Genomic DNA, 22,879 nt, shown 5'->3' on the forward strand with positions numbered 1-22,879 from the left:
AGCTGCAAGCAGTACAATGAATGCAGCAATTCTGATTGGTTGCCATGGGTTACTGCCCATGGGCAAATTTGCCTAGTGTTGATAAATGAGCCACAGTCTCTGGACACAGATCCCACCCACTCACTGCTATTCCCCGCCCCTTGTAACAATCAGGTGACAGAAAGAGATACACGTCGCCTCTAATCATGGGGTTATACTGTGTTAGAAAGGTTTTCAAAGGTCAGGGGTCAAAGCTCGTCCCTGTTGCGGCGTGTGATGTGGCGCCGTGCGCGCTCCCGTGACGTGTGACGTAGCCCAGAGCTGGTCGGACATGGAGGCGACAGTGGCTGTAGTTGCGGTGTCGGTGCTGCTGGGGGGACTTCTCCTGCTTCTCGCTTTACTGGGAAGGCGCACCCGGAGTGAAGACGAACAGGACCTGAGCGGTGAGAGGCAGGAATTCCTACTGGGCGGACTTTAATTGGGCCTAATGTCAATGAATGGAGCAGCTCTGAGCTGTGTGGGCGGGGGATGGTCTCGGGTAGCGCAGATTGGACGCTTAGTCCTGGGGCCACGCCCGCAGCATCCCATTGGCTTCTTGCAGGAGGGGGGGATATAGACTGGATCAGGATTGGTGGTTTTCGAGCCAAATAGGGCTACTAATTTAGAGCTCAGGTGGGTTTTCAATGTATAAAGTAGCTACGTTACTGATTTGAGTTACTTTTTGGACCTTTGGAAACCGGCCAAAGTTTTTTTGTTGCCCTAATGTGCCAAGCCTGCGCCTCCCAATGCATACCTCCCAACTGTCCCTTTTTCGGAGGGACAGTCCCTCTTTTGAGGATTCAACCCGCAGTCCCTCATTTGTACTGGAAAGTCCCTATTTTCTCTGCACTGAACAGCCAGAAAAAGAAACAAAGTTTCTCACTTAATTGGCTTTTAGCAGCGAGCCCAGAACAGGTTCAAATAAGATACTTTATAACAATTTTGAGACACAAAAAACAGTTTAGATAAGGAGAAATATTTTCAAACTTTCATAACCTGCCAAATTTTGTAAAATTAACATGGTAATTAGGGGGTGTGGCCACAGGAAGGGGCGTGGTCAAAACATTTCACTGTTCTACGTGCAAAAAAACTTTTTGTCCCTCTTTTTACTTCCAAAATGTTGGGAGGTATGCCAATGCATGTTGGGTAATGTATATGGTTGTCAGCCGGGAAAACACCTGCCGGGGGCGGTATTACGAATTTAACGGCAATTAGGGTTGCCACCTTTTCTGGAAAAAAATAACGGCCTTCCTATATATTTATATTTTTTCCTATTAATAACATTGGGATGAACCATCATTACTACCGGTAAAATATCGGCCAGGTGGCAACCCTGCCGGCAATGTAGCTGCCGGGAAATTTGTAATACCCTTAACAAGACCCCCTGGCCTGCCCCCAATCCCCTGGAAACTTAAAGGACCAGTAACAGCAAAAAAATTTTAAAATTCGTTCATATGCTACGAAAAAAAGATGCCAACACATATTAAAACTTAAAGTCGCTAAGCTAAGTAAGAAATAACTTACCGAAACTCTGCTTGCGCTCCTTTTCAGAAAAGGCGATGGTTGATCCATCGTATGGCGCTCCATTTCTCCTCCCTGACTTCCTTATAGGAGATAGCCAGGGAGGACAAATCGAGTGCCGCACAATGGATTGTTACTGTCTCTGAAGAGGAGCGCAATCTGAGTTTCGGTTAGTTATTTCTTAATAAAGATTAAGCAATTTTAAAGTTTAATATGTGTTGGCGTCTTTTATTCGTAGCATACTAACGATTTCTTTTTTAGACATTTTTTGCTGTTACTGGTCCTTTAAGTTTTGTCCTCCTTCTGGTGATCTGCACTACACCCCCCCACCCCCTTTTATGTCACAGCCCGCCCCCTTTTGTTCCCACCCCCCACCAGCCGGTAAAAATTTTAGGAAAAGGTGGCAACCCTTTGTAGATTTTGTTCAACAATTTGCCAACTGCCAAGTATACACTGACTTGTGTAGAAGTTGGGAGTTACCAGATTTTGGGCTCTGTACCCCACTCTCACATCACTCTTAAGCATTCTCAAGTTTTCTGGTGATTTTTCTCACTTTCAGACAATTTTGGGGCAAAAATCTGCTGGCCACCAAAATGTCTAGAGTTTGAGCTGTTTTACCAATATGTATTGACATTGTATGTGTATTAGGGCCTTATGTGGCCCCTATACCTCCTGGGCCCCCCTCTGTAGTTACACCCCTAGTGACAGGCGAATATGTCCCATTTTACTTCATGGAAATATTAGCAAGTTAGTGAAAAATTTAAAAAGGTGTATTTTCACATAGATTCATTTTTTTATATCTTTTTTTTGCACTGCACATATTGTGATATTTTTGGGCTCCTTTTGAAGTGCCTCTTGACCAGTTTTGGGCTGGTTTTGTAGCTGATTTTGGCTGTTTTTTAAAATTAGACCTGGCAACCCTGGACTGGATCTATATTATGTCTGTCAGGCTTCCCAGCCCTCGGGTGGGACCACAGATTATCCGGGGATTCCCCTTCATTTCATCGACCCCTGTCTGTAAGGCATGCACAGTGTTTATTATTATTATTACATATTAATAGTGCCGACATAGGCCACATATCCACTATTTGGGATACGGTTAGGGTTGCCACCTGGCCGGTGTTTTATCGGCCTGGCCAGTAAAAATGATGGTTGGTCCCAATGTTATTAATAGGGAATAAAGATAAATATATAGGAAGGTCAGTGATCCCAATGTTATTAATAGGGAAAAAGATAAATATATAGGAAGGCCGGTATTTTTTTCCAGAAACGGTGGCAACTCTAGATTTGGCTGAATTCACGAATCCTTCTTGAAAGATTTGCCGAATACCGAACCGAATCCAAATCCTGTGGATGTAAATTAGGGGCAGGAAAGGAAAAAGTGGAAAAATTCTTCTTTTTATGACAAAAAGTCACGTGATTTCCCTACCCACCCTAACTTTGAAAATTGGGATTTGGATTCGGTTTGGCCAGGCACAAGGATTCAGCGGAATCCTGCTGAAAAAGGCTGAATCCTCGATTTGGTGCATCCCTAATTCTAAGAATATGCTCCTACCTACAGGGCAGGGGGTATTTGGTATTTATTAGCGGCCTCGTGCTATGACAACTTGTGCAACTTTACATAAACACCACCCAGTCTTCTACATGTTGTTTTCAACCCTACTGATTGTGTAGCGTTCATTTCCAGTAGGTCTGAATTCAATCCAGCTCCTCACACTGAAGGAAAGGGGTCACAGTTAATGGGAAATCCATCATCATTACTGTATTATTATTAATAACTTGTTTTTATAAGGTGCCAACATCCTCCATTGTGGGATAAGCGACATATACATTGAACACGTAGATGATATACAAAAATGCAACCAATACAAAAGGCCTGATCGATAGGGCTTACAATCTAAAAACAGAAAGCTGTCAACAAAACTCTTTAAAACTTTTTGAGAATAACCGGCATCCTGGTGCTTAAATCAAACTATGTAAAGACCTATCAGAGAAGCAGGAGGAGAATGGCTGCTGTGTGTGTGTGTGATTGTACCTAGTGAGAGGTGAGATAAAGATATAAATATAGTGCTTTAGTTGCCCTTTGATAAGTCATGTAGTTATTGGCTTATGACAGTTTGCAGTCCAGTCCTGTTATCTCGCTTAGAATCAAGTTTATTGGCAGACGTTTGGATGACATTGAGTGCAATGCATTATGTTTTACTTGGTTACATTGTGTTTTTCAGCCGAAAAAGCAAATGGAGAAGCTGCACAAGAGAAATTACCTACAAAGAAGCCCAAACTGCAGAAGCTGCGCAAAGAAAAGACTCAGCAACACAATTTCACACACCCGCTCCTTGCAGCCTCTCTCAAGGTACCCTGTTCACTAGCAGTACAGACTAAAGGGCAATAATACAATCAGACACATGTATAACACAGACATTTTTGATAGATACGGCAGCTTCAGCTCTTTCAGGACTGAAACTGTTTTCCTTATATCTGCTCATGCAGAAACTGTTGAGGAAAGCTGTTATCTCCAGGGACATTGCTCAACAGTGTAGGGCATGTTTATATTGTGATACATTTGGTTTTGTTACATAAGATTTGGTAAATAGAAATATAGGTTTATAAGACAGAGTAGATATGTGGTACGCCAATAACAAAGCAAAAGCCCTGCTCTACTTCTCCTAGACTTAGATAGTAAGAGATGGGAAATTACTTACATCAGTGCTGTCCAACTTCTGTGGTACTAAAGGCCGGAATTTTTCTGCCCTACGTGGTGGAGGGCCGATAATTGAAGCCATTGTTGGCCACTCCCCCTTTTAAACCACACCCATTTAAACCACACCCAAATGTTCACAAGTATTTTAAGACCATGTCCACATTAATGGTGGTAATTACAAAAAAATGGAGGGCCCCTAACAACAATTTCCAAATGCTAACAAACCCCTAGAACAAACCCTACCAGGCTCATTTCACACAGGGTATAGAGTAGGGCAGGCAGAGTATGGCACACACGGAGCATAGGGAAGGTAGAGTATGGCACACACAGGGAGCATAGGACAGGCAGAGTATGAAACACACAACGAACATAGGGCAGGCAGAGTATGGTACACACAGGGAGCATAGAGAAGGTAGAATAGAGCAGGAGACAGGGAAACCTATTAGGACTTAAGATAAACAGTTCATACTGTGCTACATACAGTGACACATGAGATGTGAACAGGTGAAAATTTTGAGCACTTTCAGTCTGGGTCTGAGATGTAAACAGTAATAGGCTTTAGGGGTGTGAACAATAGAGGTGTTACATGTGTGAATAATGCAGGGGAATTACAGTTGTGCTAGGCAAACAGAATCACTGGCACACGTGGCAATTCAGGTGCCGGGTTACCCCGTGCTCTTTAATGTGCGGACGACACAATAAAGAGCACGGGGTAACCCGGCACCTGAATTGCCACGTGTGCCAGTGATTCTGTTTGCCTAGTACGTATTCCTGGGGGTTGCCGTGCCCTCTACACTGTGCACCGGGCTCAAACTATCAAACTGTGAGGAGAGTGTGCGCTGCTTCATCCAAGTTCCTGCAGAATTACAGTTGTGAACAATGCAGGAGTTCACAGTCTAAATTTGAGGTGTAAACAATGCATGGGCCATTTACCTTTTAAAGCTTACACAAGGTAAGGAATCACAGCAGGCAGTCTTTTTTTATGTGGGGGGGCACATGCGGCCAGTTGGACAGCCCTGACAATAGCTGTGCACCATTGTTGCAGCTCTAGGGATGCACCAAATTCGGGATTCGGGCAGGATCCTGCATTTTTCAGCAGGATTTGTTTCAGCCGAATCCTTTTGCCCGGCTGATCCGAATACTAATTTGTATATGCAAATAAGGGGCGGGGAGGAAAATTGCATGACTTTTTGCCACAAACCATATATGCAAATTAGGATTCGGTTTAGTATTCCGCTAAATCTTTTGTGAAGGATTCGGAGGTTCAGCTGAATCCAAAATAGTGGATTCGGTGCATCCTAAAAACAAGTTTTACAAATCTCTTTGCATAACAAATGTACAAATAACAGTAGTTGAATGATAAACACGAGAGGGCATCCTTTATTCATTTATTTGTTTATTTTTACAAAAATACTAGTATAGGACCCTTTTCTCTGTAACTTTGGCTGTGAGTAAACGTATCAGTTTTTAATTTGAAATTGATGAAGAGCAATAAAGTACAAGAGAGCTCGGGGCATGGAATTGTTTTTGCTTTATTCGTATAGCTAGCAATGTACTGTATGTTAAGGGTGGCTAGTTTGATACTTTTTGACCTACCATCATTTCTTTTTTTGGAGCCCCTTGCTTAAAGGGCAAGTCAACCCCCAAAATAAAATTTGCCGAATAAAAGAAAACAGAATTCTAAGCAATTTTCCAATATACATTCATTACCAATTTTCTGTGCTTTTAAAGTTATTTGTAAAAAACAATTGATATTGAAAGCAGCATTCGCTTAACTCCCAGTTGTTACTTTTTAAACAACGTTGCAACAGTCTTGGTTCCACAGGTCTGTTATTCAGCTGCCTTGTCTTACATTGTATCAACAGTCTTAGACATCAGGGCAGAGAATAGAAAGGGACAGACACTGCTTTCAATTGCAATACATATACAAACAACTTAAAAGCCATAGAAACTTTGTAATCAATGTATATTGCAAAGTTGCTTAGAATTAGGTTTTCTTTTATTAGGCAAGTTTTTCTTTTGGGGTTGACTTGCCCTTTACATTCAGTTGGAGTTAACTCCGAGATCTGAATTACTGATGACTTCTATCGGACTTCCTAGCCCCAGGTCATTAAGCCTGATCCAATTTATGTAATCGTGGTTATATATTAATGAGCAATTATGTGAGTTTTAAGTCTCAAAAAAAACCCCATAAAGGTCTCCATTTGAGTTGGTGTATTTTTAATTCAAGCTATTTTCTCTTGCAGGCACACAGTGGGAATGTGACATGCTTGGATTTCAGCAGTAACGGTAAATACCTTGCATCTTGCTCTGATGACAGAACAGTGAGGATATGGAGCACCAAGGATTTCCTAGATCGAGAACATCGCAGCATGAGGGCTAATGTAGAGTTGGACCATGCTACACATGTTCGATTCAGCCCGGACTGTCGGTAATGCCTATTAATACTCCACTTTGTATAATACATGGTGATTATATGCTACAGTTCTAAAATCATCTCTAAATATCTGGGAAAATTAGGCCTCATTAAAACTGACCTAATAGATATTGGAAGACGCATGATATTTGACGATAAACAACCACTCACACAAGAACAGGACATCTGCTTCAAAAAATTTTTTGTTTTTAGACATTGGAGAAAGATAAGAAAGAAAATAGCTTTGCAATGTTGCCCAGACATTCTCCCATGCAAATAGATGCCTTATGATTTAAATAGGGATGCACCGAATCCAGGATTCGGGTTCGCGATTTGGCCTTTTTCAGCAGGATTTGGATTTGGGCAGAACCGAATACAAACCCTAATTTGCATTTGCAAATTAGGGGCAGGGAGGGAAATCACACGACTTTTTGTCAGAAAACAAGGAAGTAAAACATTTTTCCCCTTTCCACCCCGGATTCGGTTCGGTATTCGGCCGAATCTTTCACAAAGGATTTGGGGGTTCAGCCGAATCCAAAATAGTGGATTTGGTGCATCCCTAGATTTAAATGGTGACAAGTATCCAAGTGTTAAATAACATCTCTGGATGAAAAAAAATTGCTTCTTATTTAAGTGGTAGTGTTTTGGGGTATCTCCATGAATAGCGATACTTCTTAATTGTATGGCACTGCTGACATTTGGCCATACACAGTCCGATAAAAGTTGCAGACAGACCGAGTCGGCAGCTTATTGGCCCGTGTATAGGGCCCCCCGACGGGCTTCCCCGATCGAGATCTGCCTGAAAGTCGGCCAGATCTCGATCTGATGGGACTAAAAATCCCATTGGATCGCAGCCGCAACTGTTCGTTGATGCGATCCGACCGCCCGTTACCATTGGTTAGGATCCGATCGTTGGGCCCTAGGGCCCACGGTCGGATCAGCCTGATATTGCCCACCTCAAGGTGGGCATATCGGGGAGAGATCCACTCGCTTGGCGACATCACCAAACGAGCGGATCTCTTCTTGTATGGCCACCTTTAGACCCGGCTATTGCGCATTGGAAGGAATAAGAGAATATTATTTACAGAAATAATCTGGACATTTTGTTCTGTAATCACAAATAGCTCCAAGCCTCTATTGTGCAGACTGGATTTAGCAAATCTATAAATCTGTCAATGCATTTGGGCTTCTACCAGACTGTTAAATACAGCAGAGGTTCAACCATATATGTTGCTCAGACTTTAAGGCATAAGGGGTCTCCGTAACCCTTCATGGGGCAAATTAACTAAAGGGTGAATCTTTGCCTCTGAAGGCTCCGCCACACTTTGCGCCACTTTGCCAGGTGCAAATTCATTACCACTACACTAATTCACTAAAATGCGAAGTTGCGTTTTAGAAGCCAAACGCGTTAATTCGTCAGTGCGAGCATTTCATAGCTAACTTTCGCTAGCGTTCATTTCTGCCTAACGAAACTTTGTTAGTACTCTTACACATAGGTCAATTTGAATAGGGCAGGTACATATAGGTCATATATATATATATTTCTTTATTAGAGATGTTGGTGCAAATGCTTGAAGTGGCCACTTATTATTACACATGTCCAAGGAAGCAAAATAAAGAGAAAAGAGATCCTCTAATGTCCTAGACATGAGCCCACCCTAAAACAAATGTAACATGCCCCTCAAATGGTTGGGAAAGAAATTTTAAACACAAAAATCTTTTATAATTAGGACTTTTAAAGTCAATCCTTCTTTTAAAAATGAACACCAGCGTTTTTTAGAACTTTTATGAGTTTCCAGCATACAGGATATGATGTCACTGACATAAGATTGAGGAGGATAAATCTTCATCTAATCAGTTCGGCAGGGCTAAGGTGGCGAAGGAAATTCTGGCGAAACTCTGTAAAATTCGCACTTTAGTGAATTTGCGGAGTAGCGACGGTCTATTTTGCTAGCACCTGTCGTTAAATTGGCGATGTCCCTGCAGATGGGATGTCTGGCAAATTTTCACTACCGACGGCTACTTCGTCCTTTAGTGAATCTGCCCCCATGTAGTTGGCTAACACTGCTCTTTCTCAGTTGTAACCAAACATTTGATATATTGAGATCTATTTAAGAGAGCACCTCTCCATGAAGATCAAAATATATAGTCTCTGTCCCATGACATTGAGCTATCATGGTCGCAAATCATGTATTTTATGTCCATTATGAGCAGCATAGGAAACTGTAACTAAAAAAGTGTTTTTATTGTTTCTTGATTGGCTGATATCTACAATTAAATGTTTTTTTTCTTCTTTTCAGCTGCTGGGGGAAGCAGCTTTCTGCAGTACTCCTCACCTTGGCTTGGCTCCTTACAACCAATCACAGGGCCGAGGTACCAGAAGGGCAGTCTGTCTCTCCCGGTGGCTGAAAACCATTCAGGAAACGGAGACTTGTTGTTTTATTTGGTGTGTGTCTTCAATTAGCTGGAATATTTCAATTTCAGAATTATTGTTTGCAGACAGCCATTTATGACATGCTCAGTTGGTGTACTGTAAATACTCTTCATTAAAGATGACCTGTCACCCAGACATAAAAATCAGTATAATAAGTCCTTTTCAAATTAAACATGAAATCCAAATTCTTTTTTTTTTTATTAAAGCATTCATAGCTGTTGTAAACTCATTTAAAAATCTCAGCTGTCAATCAAATATTGCCTGCCCCTCCTCTATGCCATGGGCAATTACTTTCACTTTCCATTCAGCACTTCCTACATGTCACTGCTCTCCCCACATTCCCCCCGTTCTCTTCACCATTTAATTGTGTAACCAGGACTTGGGGATGGACATCAGGTCCCCCATTCTCTTTACCATTTAATTGTGTAACCAGGACATGGGGATGGACATCAGGTCCCCCATTCTCTTCACCATTTAATTGTGTAACCAGGACATGGGGATGGACATCAGGTCCCCCATTCTGGTGCACAAACAAGATTCTGAGATGATACAAGACTTGTCTTAATAACAGTGTCCACAAAATGACTCCTGCCTGCTTGTTATAATTATGAATTCCCAGACTGATGAAAACAAGATTCTAATAATTTATACAGTGTAATTAAAGTACATTTTGTTTGACTAGTGTGATAAAATAGGATTTGGAAGAATTCTTTTGGGTGAGGGGTCCCCTTTAAATACTTGGTGCCAAATTCTTGTCTGCTAAACATATGGTTAGAGAGAACAATTCATATTTAAAGTGTGCATATCTCTTTATAGTTTAATCATGACTGATGTGTATGTAATGTGAAATATTCCTATATTTCTTTTCTTGCAGGGCATTTATAGTTTTCTTGGCTAATGGAGAGACCATTCGGGTCTTTAAAATGACCAAGAAGGAAGATGGCTTCACCTTTTCAGCAACCTCCGAAGACTTTGCCAAGCGGCATAAGGCCCCGATTATAAACATTGGAATAGCTGAAACAGGTAGGAAACTTCAAGTACATCTGCTGTTTACCTATGGTTTTCTAACCTTGATTACATTATATAGCTAAAGAGTCATTGTTAACTTAAAAGCAGGAGATCCAACGTGCTGTATCTTTTAAAACATTCCTTGTTTTTACATCTAATCTGCCCTTTATATCATTTTTTAGACACTGTAATTGTATCATACCAGATGTCCATAGCATGTTTTTGGTATATAACTGAATACTCTTTTGTTAATTTATGCAATTTCTCCTTTATCTTTCCCCCCAGCAGATAATTATTCCTTATAACCCCTTTTAGGGTGGTGGCAGACGGGGAGATTAGTCTGCAATGTGTAAAGTCCCCCAACCACAGGCATTCTCAGCTGATGAAAAACATTTTGTCAGAGCACCAGACAACCTCTTAAAAAAGTGTTGGTTCATTTTAGGGTCTGGCCACACAGGCAGATTCGGTGAGATTAGTTGCCAGGCGACAAATCTTTTTTTCTTTGCGGCGACTAATCTCCCCCCGATCTGCCGGCTAAAATGTAAATCACCTGGGGGCAGGCACACGGAATGCTTCGCTTTCTGCAGTCGCCAAAAGTTTCCTCGTGAGGCAATTGTGGGCGACTTTGGAAAATGAAGCTTTCGTGTGCTGCCCCCAGGCGATTTACATTTTAGCCGGCGGAAGGCAGATCAGGGGGAGATTAGTCGCCGCAAAAAAAAAAAAGATTTGTCGTCTGGTGACTAATCTCACCGAATCTGCCTGTGTGGCCAGACCCCAAAAGTTAACTTTCAGTATATTATAGAGTGGCTAATTCAAAGCAACTTTTCAATTGGTTTTCATTATTATTTATAGTTTTTTAGTTATCAGCCTTTTTCTTCTGATCCTCTTCAGCTTTCAAATGGTGTAAGACTACACATTTATTGTTATTACCTTTCAGTCCCACTCTCATTCATATTCTAATCTCTTATTCAAATCAATGCATGGTTGCTAGGTCAGTTTGGGCCATAGCACCAAAACGGCTACTGAATAAAAAGCTAAATAATAAAAAAAAAAAATAAAAAAAAACACAAAAAATGAAAACCAGTTGCAAATTGTCTTGAAATAAAATATCACTATCTACGGCATATTAAAAGTCAACTCAAAAGTGAACAACACCTTTAAGTTAAAAAGTCATGAAAAAGTTTTTGGGTGGAGATCCCCTTTAAAAAAGGGGATAGTATATGATGAGCACTATTCTACTGAAAGAATCTGTATCTCACAAGCTCTCCCTCTTTGTGACTATAAACCAATACCACTGCATTACATTTCCTTTGTTTAAGTCCCTAATTCAATATATGTCCTTATTGAGAATTAATAGGGTTAATACCTTTAAATTAACGTTTAGAATGATGTAGAGAGGGATATTCTGAGACTGTTTGCATTTGGTTTTAATTTTTTATTATTTGTGGTTTTTCAGTTATTTAGCTTTTTATTCAGCAGCTCTCCTGTTTGCAATGTCAGCAATCTGGTTGCTAGGGTCTGAATTCCCCTAGCAACCATGCATTGCTTTGTATAAGAGACTGGAATATGAATAGAAGAGGGGCTGAATAGAAAGATGAGTAATAAAAAGTAGCAATAACAATACATTTGTAGCCTTACAGAGCATTTGTTTTTTAGATGGAGGTCAGTGACCCCATTTGAAAGTTGGAAAGAGTCAGAAGAAGAAGGCAAATCATAAAAAAAATATAAGAATTCATACTGAAAGCCAATTGAATTGAAAAATTGTTACCATTCTATAACATACTAAAAGTGAATTTAAAGGTGAACCACCCTTTAATGTAATAATTTGCTTTAATACATATTCACATTGGAAGATGCTTTATGCATAATATATATTACTGATAGCAATTATGTATTAGTCTTAGTGCGACTGTAGTGTTCTTTACATTTCATTACAGGGAAGTTTATCATGACCGCCTCAAGCGACACCACTATTTTAATTTGGGATTTAAAGGGTGAGGTACTGGCATCCATCAATACCAACCAGATGAATAACGCATATGCTGCTGTCTCTCCTTGTGGCAGGTGAGAACCATAGTCCTCTTTTGTCCTCTTTAAGATAAAGGTGCTGCTTAACTGGTAAAATTGTGTAAATGCTTCTATGGGTTATATTGGTGAAGAATTTTGATTTTAATTTGTACTGGGTTATATTTAAATGTGTAGGCTAATTCCATAGCTCCATGAGACATGTAGAAATGCTTAATGCCACTAGTATTATTTACTCTACTACCATTTATTTATTTCTGTAGCCACAAGCATTAAGTTGGCCACACATGGGGCAACTTGGCCCCTCCTGTTAGTTTGTTAGTCTGCGCAAGGCCCGGCTTGTCTAACTGAAATCTGGCCAATTGGAAAATACCGTCTGGCAAGGAGCAGCACATTGATGTGGTCCTCTCTTGATGAGTATACATAAGCCCTTATTAGGATCAAATCATTGGCCTGGATAATACATAATAAGTTTAGCCCAATTTGGCCAGAATACACATTCATTTGATATAAAAAATGAGATTTCCTTCTCTTCTGCAGGAAAGAACCATGGCAGCTTCCTCTCATAGTAATAAGTATAGTTATGGTTATATAACTTTCTGTAATAATAATAATAATAATAATAATAATATGTCTAAATATAGTAAATAAAGTACCCCCTGTAAAATATAAGGATATTATAAATCACCGAGGAGTTTCATGGCCATATAAAAATACAAGGCCGAGTGTTTTCATACAGGTCATGGAACTCCCAGGTAACTTCTAATATCCTCATATTTTGCGACTGGGGGTACTTTATTATAATACACAAGTTTTAGGAGTCATGTGACAAAAATGACCACTCACCGTTTATAACTGATGACATCACTAGTCACCGTTTATAAGCATATCATTTACAAGATATTCATGGCTTTTGTGTATTATTTAGTGAATAAAGTGCCCCCTCTTGTAAAATATAAAGATATTGTAAGTCACCGAGGGGTTCCATGAAGGCCGAGTGCTTTTATACAGGTCGTGGACGCAGGTTACGTCTAAGTACTTTATTTATTATAATACACAAGATTCAGTGAGTCATGTGACAGAAATGACATCAGAACTCACCGTTTATAACTGATGACATCAGTACTCTCCGTTTATAAGGATATAATCTACAGACCAGCTAATTCCCTATGGGCCAGACTGTAAATGATATCCTTATAAACAGCGTGTTCTTGCATCAGAACGCACCGTTTATATCTTACTGCAATTGTTACTGCCGTGCTCTCCCTGAAGCTTCTCCTCCAGCCTCGCATCTCACTTCCCCCCCCTGCTTCCTTATTTCAAATGGTCGCTCCTCCTTCTTCACTCCGGCTGTCTAACCTTCTCTCTAACTGCCTCCCAGGTCTTGCGCCCTCTGCCGATGCTCCCTCAGAGTCTTTTTCTTCCGCTCCCCCCTCCATTTCCTGTCAGGCTCCCTCTGTGTCTCTCTCCCTCTTCCGCCCCCCCCCCTTTTAATCTCCGGTTACACCGGCAGAGTCTCTCTCCCTCTTTCAACCCCCCACTGCATCTCTGGTCTCACTCCTCAATCTCTCTCCCTCTTCCACTCCCCCCCTCTATCTCCCGTCACGTCACGCTCCCTCTGTCCCTCCCTCCCACCTTCCTTCACTCTGGTTTTGTTCCACCGGTCGCTCCCCACCTCCATCTATAAATCTCCAGTCAACAACGTGTCTCCCTCACTCTGTCCTGCCGGCCCAAGTCCCTCTGCCTCTCCAACTCCCACATTCACCAGTAATCTCCTGTCTGTATTGCTCACACGGCTGCTTTAACCCTTAATTCTTCTGTGCCCGTGCACTTTCCACCCTCTGTATATCTTTTCCCTTTCCTCCACTGCAACAGCCTGCAGAAATATAGCAGATATGCATGTCACAGTCACTCTTATCAAAGGAGGACTAAAATGCAGCTACAACACAGGTACAGAGGGACTGTGTAAAGCATAAGGGAATGGAACGGAAATAAACTGAAGTGTGCATAGATTATGTGTAGATTATAATGAATAATTAGGGATGCACGATTCGGTTTTGGATTCGGCCTTTTTCAGCAGGATTCGGCCGAATCCTTGTGCCTGGCCAAACCAATCCGAATCCTAATTTGCATATGCAGATTAGGGTCGGGGAGGGAAATTACATGACTTTTTGTCACTGTCACTGGGCGCATGTAAGTACAGTAGCCAGGCAGATCTTCAGTGGAAAGTTTGTGCTTTATTTTTCATGCAAATGAAGAAAACAATGTGCAAAAGCTGCAGTATGCACTTTTCACCAGCAGGAGGTCAGCAGTAACCCTGCAAACACACATTCCTGAGCTCCAGAACAACCTCTCACAAAGGCTTAACACTGAAGATCTGCCTGGCTACTGTACTTACATGCGCCCAGTGACATATGGTGTCAGAAGTGGGATCAGTCAATGGAGCAGCAATTTCAGAGAAATTTGGCAGGAATCTCCGATAATATCCAACCAAACCTAGGAAAGAACGTACCTCTTTCTTTGTTTTTGGTGGAAGAATCTCAGCAATGGCTTTAATTTTGCTTTTGTCAGCTTTTACCTTGCCATTTCCTAGAATATAACCTAAATATCTAGTTTCTGTAAAACCTAGAGCACACTTTTTCGGGTTAATTGTAAGACCAGCAGATTTTATAAGAGACACAACAGTATCTAGATGTCGCAGATGACTTTGCCAATCTGGGCTAAATATCACCACATCATCTAAATAAGCAGAACAGTATGAATCATGCCCTCTTAGGATGCGGTCCATAAGGCGCTGAAAAGTAGCAGGCGCCCCATGGAGACCAAATGGCATGGTTACAAACTGAAAGAGTCCCTGGCTAGTTGCAAATGCTGTTTTCTCTCGAGACTCTGGATCTAAGGGTATTTGCCAATAACCCTTTGACAGGTCAATGGTAGAGATAAATTTAGCTCCACCCAGCTGGTCAATTAACTCATCAATGCGTGGCATTGGGTATGAGTCAAATTTAGATATGAGATTGATTTTCCTGAAATCAACACAAAAACGAATAGAACTGTCTTTTTTTGGAACCAGTACTACTGGTGAACACCAATTACTTACAGAAGGTTCAATTACACCAAACTCTAACATCTGCATTACTTCTTGCTTTATAATTTGTTTGTATTTTTCAGGCATCCTATAGGGTTGCTGACGAATAGGTTTTGCATCACCTGTATCAATGACATGCTCAATAAGATTAGTTCTACCTGGTGTTGTCACAAAAATACAATTGTACTTGTCTAATAACTTGCCCAGTTCTGTTTGTTGATCTAAAGTTAGCACAGAAGATATATTAATCTTACAGGCTTCAGAACTTTCTCTGTCCAGTCTCTGATATGCTTCTTCAGCCATATCAGGTGAACATTCCTGCAACACCATCAAAGAAGTATTTTCTTTCCTCTCCTTCCACTTTCTTAGGAGATTTACATGATAAATCTTTTTGTTCCTTCTACCCGGAATCTGAATTTCATAATCTACAGGACCCACTTGTCTCAAAATCTGAAAGGGACCCTGCCAACGAGCCATTAGTTTATTCTGCTGACTGGGAAGTAAAAGTAGGACTTTTTCACCAGATTTAAATGTTTGTTCCCTTGAACGTTTGTTATACCAGGTACTTTGATTGGACTGAGCATCAGCTAAATTTTGCTGTGCCATTTCTGACATTTTGCACAATTTCTGTCTCATACAATCAATGTAGTCAATGACACTCTGAGGACTATGTTCATCACTTACCCAGTTTTCATGAATTACATCAAGGATACCCCTAGGTTGTCTTCCATAAAGTAATTCAAAAGGTGAATAACCAGTAGAGGCTTGCGGTACCTCTCTATAGGCAAAAAGAAGATAGGGTAACCATCTATCCCAGTGTTTTGGATCATCCTCCACAAACTTTTTAAGCATACGCTTTAAGGTTTGGTTCATCCTCTCTACTAAACCATCAGTTTGGGGATGATAAGGAGCAGTTCTTAGTGCTTTTACTCCAAGTAGTGCATACAGCTCTTTTAAAAGACTTGAGGTAAAATTTGTTCCCTGATCAGTTAAGATTTCTCGGGGAATACCAAGAAAGCTGAATATTTTAATTAGGGCATCTGCCACAGATTTTGCTGTAATGTTTCTTAGTGGTATGGCCTCGGGGTATCTTGTTGCATAATCACAAACAACAAGTATGTACTGATTACCCTTACTACTTTTTTCTAAAGGGCCAACTATATCCATTGCTACCCTTTCAAATACTTTCCCCACAACTGGTATTGGGATCAAGGGAGCTTTGTCACTTGGCTTAACAGGTGCAGTTTTCTGGCATACAGGACAAGAACTGCAGTATTCAGCTACTTGCTGATGAATACCTGGCCAAAAAAATCTGTATAAGATCCTATTCAGGGTTTTCTCTCTACCCATATGACCAGACCACGGTGTTTCATGGGCCAAACGAATTATTTCCTCCCTAAACATTTTGGGAACCACTACTTGTTCTTGTATTACCCCCAATTTTTTGTTTTGTCTTACCCTTATAAGGATACAATTTTGCAAAACATAGCAAGGCTGTTCATCAGATATTTCAGAATTACTTACAACCTTTCTAAATAATGGCAACAAACTGCTGTCTTTTCTCTGAGCCTTTTCAATATCAATGTCCCAATTGACTGTAGCAAGAAAGTCTCTTTTGGGCTCATTGTGTTCTGCTTTCCACTGAGCCTTTAAAAGTCTCTTTTCCCTTTTGGTCTTACCAGGCTTACCTTGTCCTTCAAACAAATCTGAAGAAAAGGGGAAAAGTTTATTCCAGGTTTCCTCACTGGCAACAGCTTGCTTTGCTTGTGCCCTCGTAGTTACTGCTACCATAGGAGACTCTGTCCTCTGTTGTGGCAACAAACTTAGAAAATTAGGAAAGTCTCTCCCAATAATCAAATGGTAAGGCAACTTGGGGACCAGTCCAATAATCAGTCTGTGGACAGTTGATCCAACTTTAACTTGTATTTTGGCCAAAGCATGTTTTTTCTTGTCACCATGGACACAGGTTATCGTGGTGTTTCCTAAAATATTAAGATTTCTTAATACACCAGCTTTAAGCAGTGTCTGGGGACTTCCACTATCCAATAGGGCTTGCACTTTCTGGCCATTTACATGTGCTTCAACCAGGAAACCACCATTGTCTCCAACAACATTAGTAGGGTTACTTTTGTTTTGTACTTTATGACAAAATCTGGCAATATGTCCAAGTTTTCCACAGCTGTGGCATTTTACATTTCCACGGTCTTGAGGATTTACTCTGGGCTGTGGTTCTTTTTGCGGAAAGGGTTTGTATCGTACAGTATTTCTTTGCTCTGCATCCCTTCTAGCGAGCAAAAAGTCCTCCGCTAGAGCAATTGCCTTTGAGCTTGTTTCAGGACGATGCTCCTGTACCCATAACTTTGCTTTCTCAGGCAGAATTTCAACCAATTGCTCCAGTGCAATAATTTCAAGGATTTCCTCACCAGTTTTTTTTTCTGGTTGAATCCATTTTAACAACAGTTCATAAAGCTGGGCATATGCCTCACGAGGACCTTCAGAGTTGTTGTACTTGTATGTCCGAAATCTTTGTCTGAAAGTTTCAGCATTTAGCTCATATCGACGAAATATGGCATCTTTCACACAGTCATAATTCTGAGCATCTCTGGCATTTAAACTGCTGTATGCTTTCTGTGCTTTGCCAGTTAAATACGGAGCAAGACGTATCACCCACTGTTCTTTGGGCCAAACGCACGTTTGAGCAACTCTTTCAAACATGGTGATATAGGATTCAATATCATCATCTGCAGTCAATTTAGTCAGGCGGAGATCTTTAAGACTTGTAGAATTAGGACTTTGTGCTTTCCAGGATTGCAGTATTTCAGCAAGCTGCTTGTGCTGCATCTGTTGTAGCTTGAGCATTTCCTCACGGTGCTCCCGTGCCTCTTGTTGAAATCTCCTTTGCTCCTCTTCTCGCCTTTTAGCCTCATCTTGCCTCCATCTTTGCTCCTCCACCTTGTGCTTCTGATCTGATTCTATTTGTTTCAGAACCATCCATTTCAGAAGTTCATCTAAACCTGAAGGTGGTAAAGATGCAATAGTCTCTGGCATTGTAGGCTGCTCTTCCTTTTCTGTAGAAGCCTTTAAGATATGTGCCTTTGGTTTCACTGTACGCTCAGCAGTAGCAATTCCCATGGCACCAGAAAGGAGTTCTGCTTCACTTGGAATTTCCTCTTTTCCTTCAGGAGAATCATGTGAAGGGCCTCTGGAAGAAGCATCATCGTCCCGCTTGGACATTCTCGCTTTCCTTGCAGGTTTCTTCCACTCGCCTATTAGTTTTACTCCTTGCTGTGATCTTGTGCTCACTTTTGCACCCTGCTGTGACTTCTGGGTAATTTTTGGAGATTCTCTCCAGGCTTGTCTTTTCCACATCTGTACCCTGGCATTGCCTTATGCGGCACTTTAATATTATCCCACTTCTGACACCATATGATCAGCATCTATCCTATAAATATTCATTCTGAGAGGCTGACCACCCCTTTAGGAAGTGGCTTCTCTGAGAGCTGTAGGTAAGTGCTTTGTACAATAAATTTCATTTATATATAAAAGTAAAGCTTTCCATGCACACTTGTGTATTAACATACAGCAAAAACAGCTTTCAATATACAATTGTTTTAGCACCATTTACATATACTCTGAACACAGCTGAGTCACATGCTTCAAACTAAGCAGGCCTCAGTTTGTTAACCAAAGCTAAATAACACCCAAAGTATTTACATAAATTATACACATAGCTATTTACACAGATTACTGGCCAGCAAAACAAATTAGCATTAACAAACAATAAAAAACTAAATTCACCCCATCACAGTCACAAAACAAGGAAGTAAAAAATGTTCTCCCCTTCCCACCCCTAATTTGCATATGCAAATTAGGGTTCAGCATTCGGCCGAATCTTTCGCAAAGGATTCAGGGGTTCAGCCGAATCCTAAATAGTGGATTTAGTGCATCCCTATGAATAATGCACCCCTACTGAAATTTATAAAGATATTTGTAGTCGCCTCGGAGTTACGTGACCTGTAGGTCACGTAACTCCTCGGTGACTTGTAATATCTTTATAAATTACGGTAGGGGTGCATTATTCATTATATAATTTACAAGTGTATTATAAGCTTATTATGCAGGGTGTCCCATATTGCTTTTGGTGACATGATTCAGGGGCATGAATTTGTCATGTAATGGTGACAAAAAGGCTAACTGCATTAGTTTGACAATGTTTCCCTGCTAATTAGAACAATACAGAGAAATACCTTTTTATGATTATTTCTATGATTAAATGTTTTTTTTTTCCTATTGCATCTTAACAGATTTGTGGCAAGCTGTGGTTTTACCCCTGATGTGAAAGTTTGGGAGGTGTGCTTTGGAAAGCAAGGAGAATTCCGTGAGGTGTCCAGAGCATTTGATCTGAAGGGACACTCTGCTGGTGTATACGGATTTGCTTTCTCCAATGACTCTCGCAGGTAAGTGGGTTTAAAGTGGGTCCTCTTTCTTTTGTATTTCTGTTGAATTAAATCGATATTGACACGTTCGTATAAAAATCATAGGAAAGTGTCAGTATCAAGTAAATGCTGCACCCGGAATAGTTCCCCTCAGAGCAGCTCCGCGAACCTGTGTGCAGCCGACCCGCTGACACTATTAACGGGTCTTCCACGTTGCTTCAGTGACGCTGGGCTGGGGGCGGAGCAATCCTTCCATAGGCTAAAGTCCTGTTTTCATTCTTAATCAGCCTATGGAAGATCATTTAGCAGTGTCGGAGGTTTGCAGGGGCTGGGGGCGGCTTTGAGGTGAACTATTCCGGGTGCAGCATTTACTTGATACTGACACTTTCCTATGATTTTTATAGAAACGTGTCCGTATCGCTTTAATAAAAGGAAGTCACCATATTTATAAATGCAGCCAAATGCAAGAACAAAGTTCACACTTCTCTCTTTCAGCTTGTATCTGCACAAGATCTTACTAGTACAGGTATGGGATCCATTATCCGGAACCCCTTTATCCGGAAAGTTCCAAATTACGGAAAGGCCGTCTCCCATAGACTGCATTATAATCAAATAATCCACATTTTTAAAAATGATTTCCTTTTTCTGTGTAATAATAAAACAGTCGCTTGTACTTGATCCCAACTAAGATATAATTAATCCTTATTGGAGGCAAAACCATTTAGTGATGGTCTGTGTGCTGCGTCAGAGATCACCTGACCAGAAATACTGCAACTCTAAGAGCAAAGCATTTTTACGTTGCATTATTAGAAAAGCTCGGCGTAAATACTAAACTGCACTACCATTGAAACTAATGGAAAACATACTATGGCAATTCTCACAGGGCGCTTGCATACGAAATCTTCCATCGGGACGCCAGTATTGTCGTTTTTTTAGCAGAAACAGCAAAACTACCAAATTAGTATACTCTATGGTATATGCACGTTTGAAACCATACTTTACGTAAATACGCAGCGTAATTTAAATATGGCGTCCAAATTCTTGCGAGATAAATGACACATATGCGTTTTTACGGTGTATTAGGCCGGTGACTTAATTATGTTGCGTATTGACGTTCATTCTTGCTCCATTTTGCATTTAAATAGCTTTTCTTTTTTTAAGTAGCTTTACTATTTCTAACCAGCGGAATTATGGGGAACGAGAACAATAAGAAGTGCATGTTGGGAAATGAAACCTATGTGCTGTAAAACGAATGTTCATGATAGCATGTGGTTTCAGTGGCGTTTATGCCGACCAAGCTTTTTTAAAAACGCAACGTAAAAACGCCACATCTGGCCTTGCCCTAACTGTAACAGGAAGAAGTGTGGAAGCAAAAGACACAACTCATTGGCTCATGTGACCTAACATGTTTGGTTTGTTTGTGTGCACAGTGAATCGTACGATCCCAGGGGGGTGACCCTTATTTTTTAAAATGGCAATTTTCGATTTAGGATTACCCAATGGCACATACTACTAAAAAAGTATATTATTATGAAAATGGTTTATTTACATGAAGCAGGGTTTTACACATGAGCTTTTTTATGCAATATCTTTTTATAAAGACCTACACTGTTTGGGGGGTATAGTTTTCCTTTGTGTCCCTGGTGTACAATGTTGCAGTGGTATGAATAATACATTTGAATAATTTATTTTCTGCACAGGATGGCTACTGTGTCTAAGGATGGAACATGGAAGCTGTGGGATACAGATGTTGAATACAAAAAGCAGCAAGACCCGTACCTGCTGTACACTGGGAAGATCTCCGTAAGCGATCCCTGTCGTATTGCTCTCTCCCCAGATGCCCGTGTTCTTGCCATTTCCAGCATTTCTGATATCACAGTGTTCAGCACACTAACGGGGGCAGTTGAGGAAGAGTTCCATTCAGTGCATGGGGATGTCATTACGGACCTCCTTTTTGACATCAACAACAGATTCCTGGTCTCAGCTGGAGATCGTGCTGTACGTGTATTCCACAATACTGCTGGGTACAGAGCGGCCATCGCTGATATGAAGGACATGCTTAAGAAAGCCACCAATAAAGGCACAAAAGACAGGCTACAAAAACAGATCAATGATGCACAGAGTGCCCTGGATGCCGTGTGCAAGAACAGGAACTGATGGACCTTTAACATCTTTTTTTTTTAAAACATATTCTGCATAAATTAAATTTCCTGTGGAATTCAGTGTGTGCAGTTCCTAATCAAGTGTTTCTTTCTCCTAATCATATTCCTTGGGCATCCCCATATATATTCCAAATGTGACTGAAGCAGAAGTTAAATGGCTTGGAAAGGTTTCAACGCTGGATTTCTTAGGTCCCCCCCCAATAAATATAATTACTAACTACTGTAATGAGCACTACTGTCTTCTCCCAGGGACCCCTTGCTGCTGCCTCGCATGTGTATCAGAGTCAAAAATTCAGGGACAAGACGTATGTTGCTTAATAGAACCTCAGGGGCTACAGTGATTATTAGGTGATTAGTGATCAACAGTTTTCTTGTCCTTTAAAGAAATACTGACACCAGAAATTAAATGGATACTGTCATGGGGAAAAAATTTTTTTTTCAAAGTGAATCAGTTAATAGTGCTGCTCCAGCAGAATTCTGCACTGAAATCCATTTCTCAAAAGAGAAAACAGATTTTTTTGTATTCAATTTTGAAATCTGACATGGGGCTAGACATATTGTCAATTTCCCAGCTGCCCCTGGTCATGTGACTTGTGCTCTGATAAACTTCAATCACTCTTTACTGCTGTACTGCAAGTTGGAGTGATATCACCCCCTCCCTTTTTCCCCCCAGCAGCCAAACAACAGAACAATGGGAAGGTAACCAGATAGCAGCTCCCTAACACAAGATAACAGCTGCCTGGTAGATCTAAGAACAACACTCAATAGTAAAAACCCATGTCCCACTGAGACACATTCAGTTACATTGAGAAGGAAAAACAGCAGCCTGCCAGAAAGCATTTCTCTCCTAAAGTGCAGGCACAAGTCACATGACTGGGGGCAGCTGGGAAATTGACAATATGTCTAGCCCCATGTCAGATTTCAAAATTGAATATAAAAAAATCTGTTTGCTCTTTTGAGACATGGATTTCAGTGCAGAATTCTGCTGGAGCAGCACTATTAACTGATTCATTTTGAAAACATTTTTTTTTCCCATGACAGTATCCCTTTAAACTCTTTTTTTACATCTA

General features: G+C 40.8%; 1 protein-coding gene across 3 annotated transcripts; it reads left to right on the forward strand.

Moving 5' to 3' along the window:
- Positions 1-204: 204 nt before the first annotated feature.
- Positions 205-22,035, forward strand: tbl2.S (transducin (beta)-like 2 S homeolog). 3 transcript variants are annotated; one of them, XM_018248813.2, is made up of 7 exons: positions 205-422; positions 3,765-3,892; positions 6,487-6,671; positions 9,965-10,113; positions 12,036-12,162; positions 19,516-19,668; positions 21,348-22,035. In XM_018248813.2, exons 1-7 carry the CDS (start codon positions 311-313, stop codon positions 21,802-21,804), a joined length of 1,311 nt encoding a protein of 436 aa, XP_018104302.1. In that variant the 5' UTR covers positions 205-310; the 3' UTR covers positions 21,805-22,035. The 3 variants fall into 3 exon arrangements, with proteins under 3 accessions (XP_018104302.1, XP_041439270.1, XP_041439271.1); XM_041583336.1 differs by lacking the exon at positions 205-422 and adding an exon at positions 559-651; XM_041583337.1 differs by lacking the exons at positions 205-422; positions 3,765-3,892 and adding an exon at positions 8,957-9,102 and having other exon boundaries at positions 6,529-6,671.
- Positions 22,036-22,879: the final 844 nt, after the last annotated feature.

This window comes from Xenopus laevis, chromosome 2S, assembly GCF_017654675.1.
Source record: "Xenopus laevis strain J_2021 chromosome 2S, Xenopus_laevis_v10.1, whole genome shotgun sequence".
Lineage (NCBI taxonomy): Eukaryota > Metazoa > Chordata > Amphibia > Anura > Pipidae > Xenopus > Xenopus laevis.

Bases quoted from the DNA above. Each gene is read 5' to 3' on its own strand.
- tbl2.S (XM_018248813.2), top strand. From the start codon at position 311: ATGGAGGCGACAGTGGCTGTAGTTGCGGTGTCGGTGCTGCTGGGGGGA. The intron at 10,114-12,035 runs GTAGGAAACTTC...ATTTCATTACAG, and splicing joins CATTGGAATAGCTGAAACAG to GGAAGTTTATCATGACCGCC. The intron at 19,669-21,347 runs GTAAGTGGGTTT...TTTTCTGCACAG, and splicing joins TTCTCCAATGACTCTCGCAG to GATGGCTACTGTGTCTAAGG.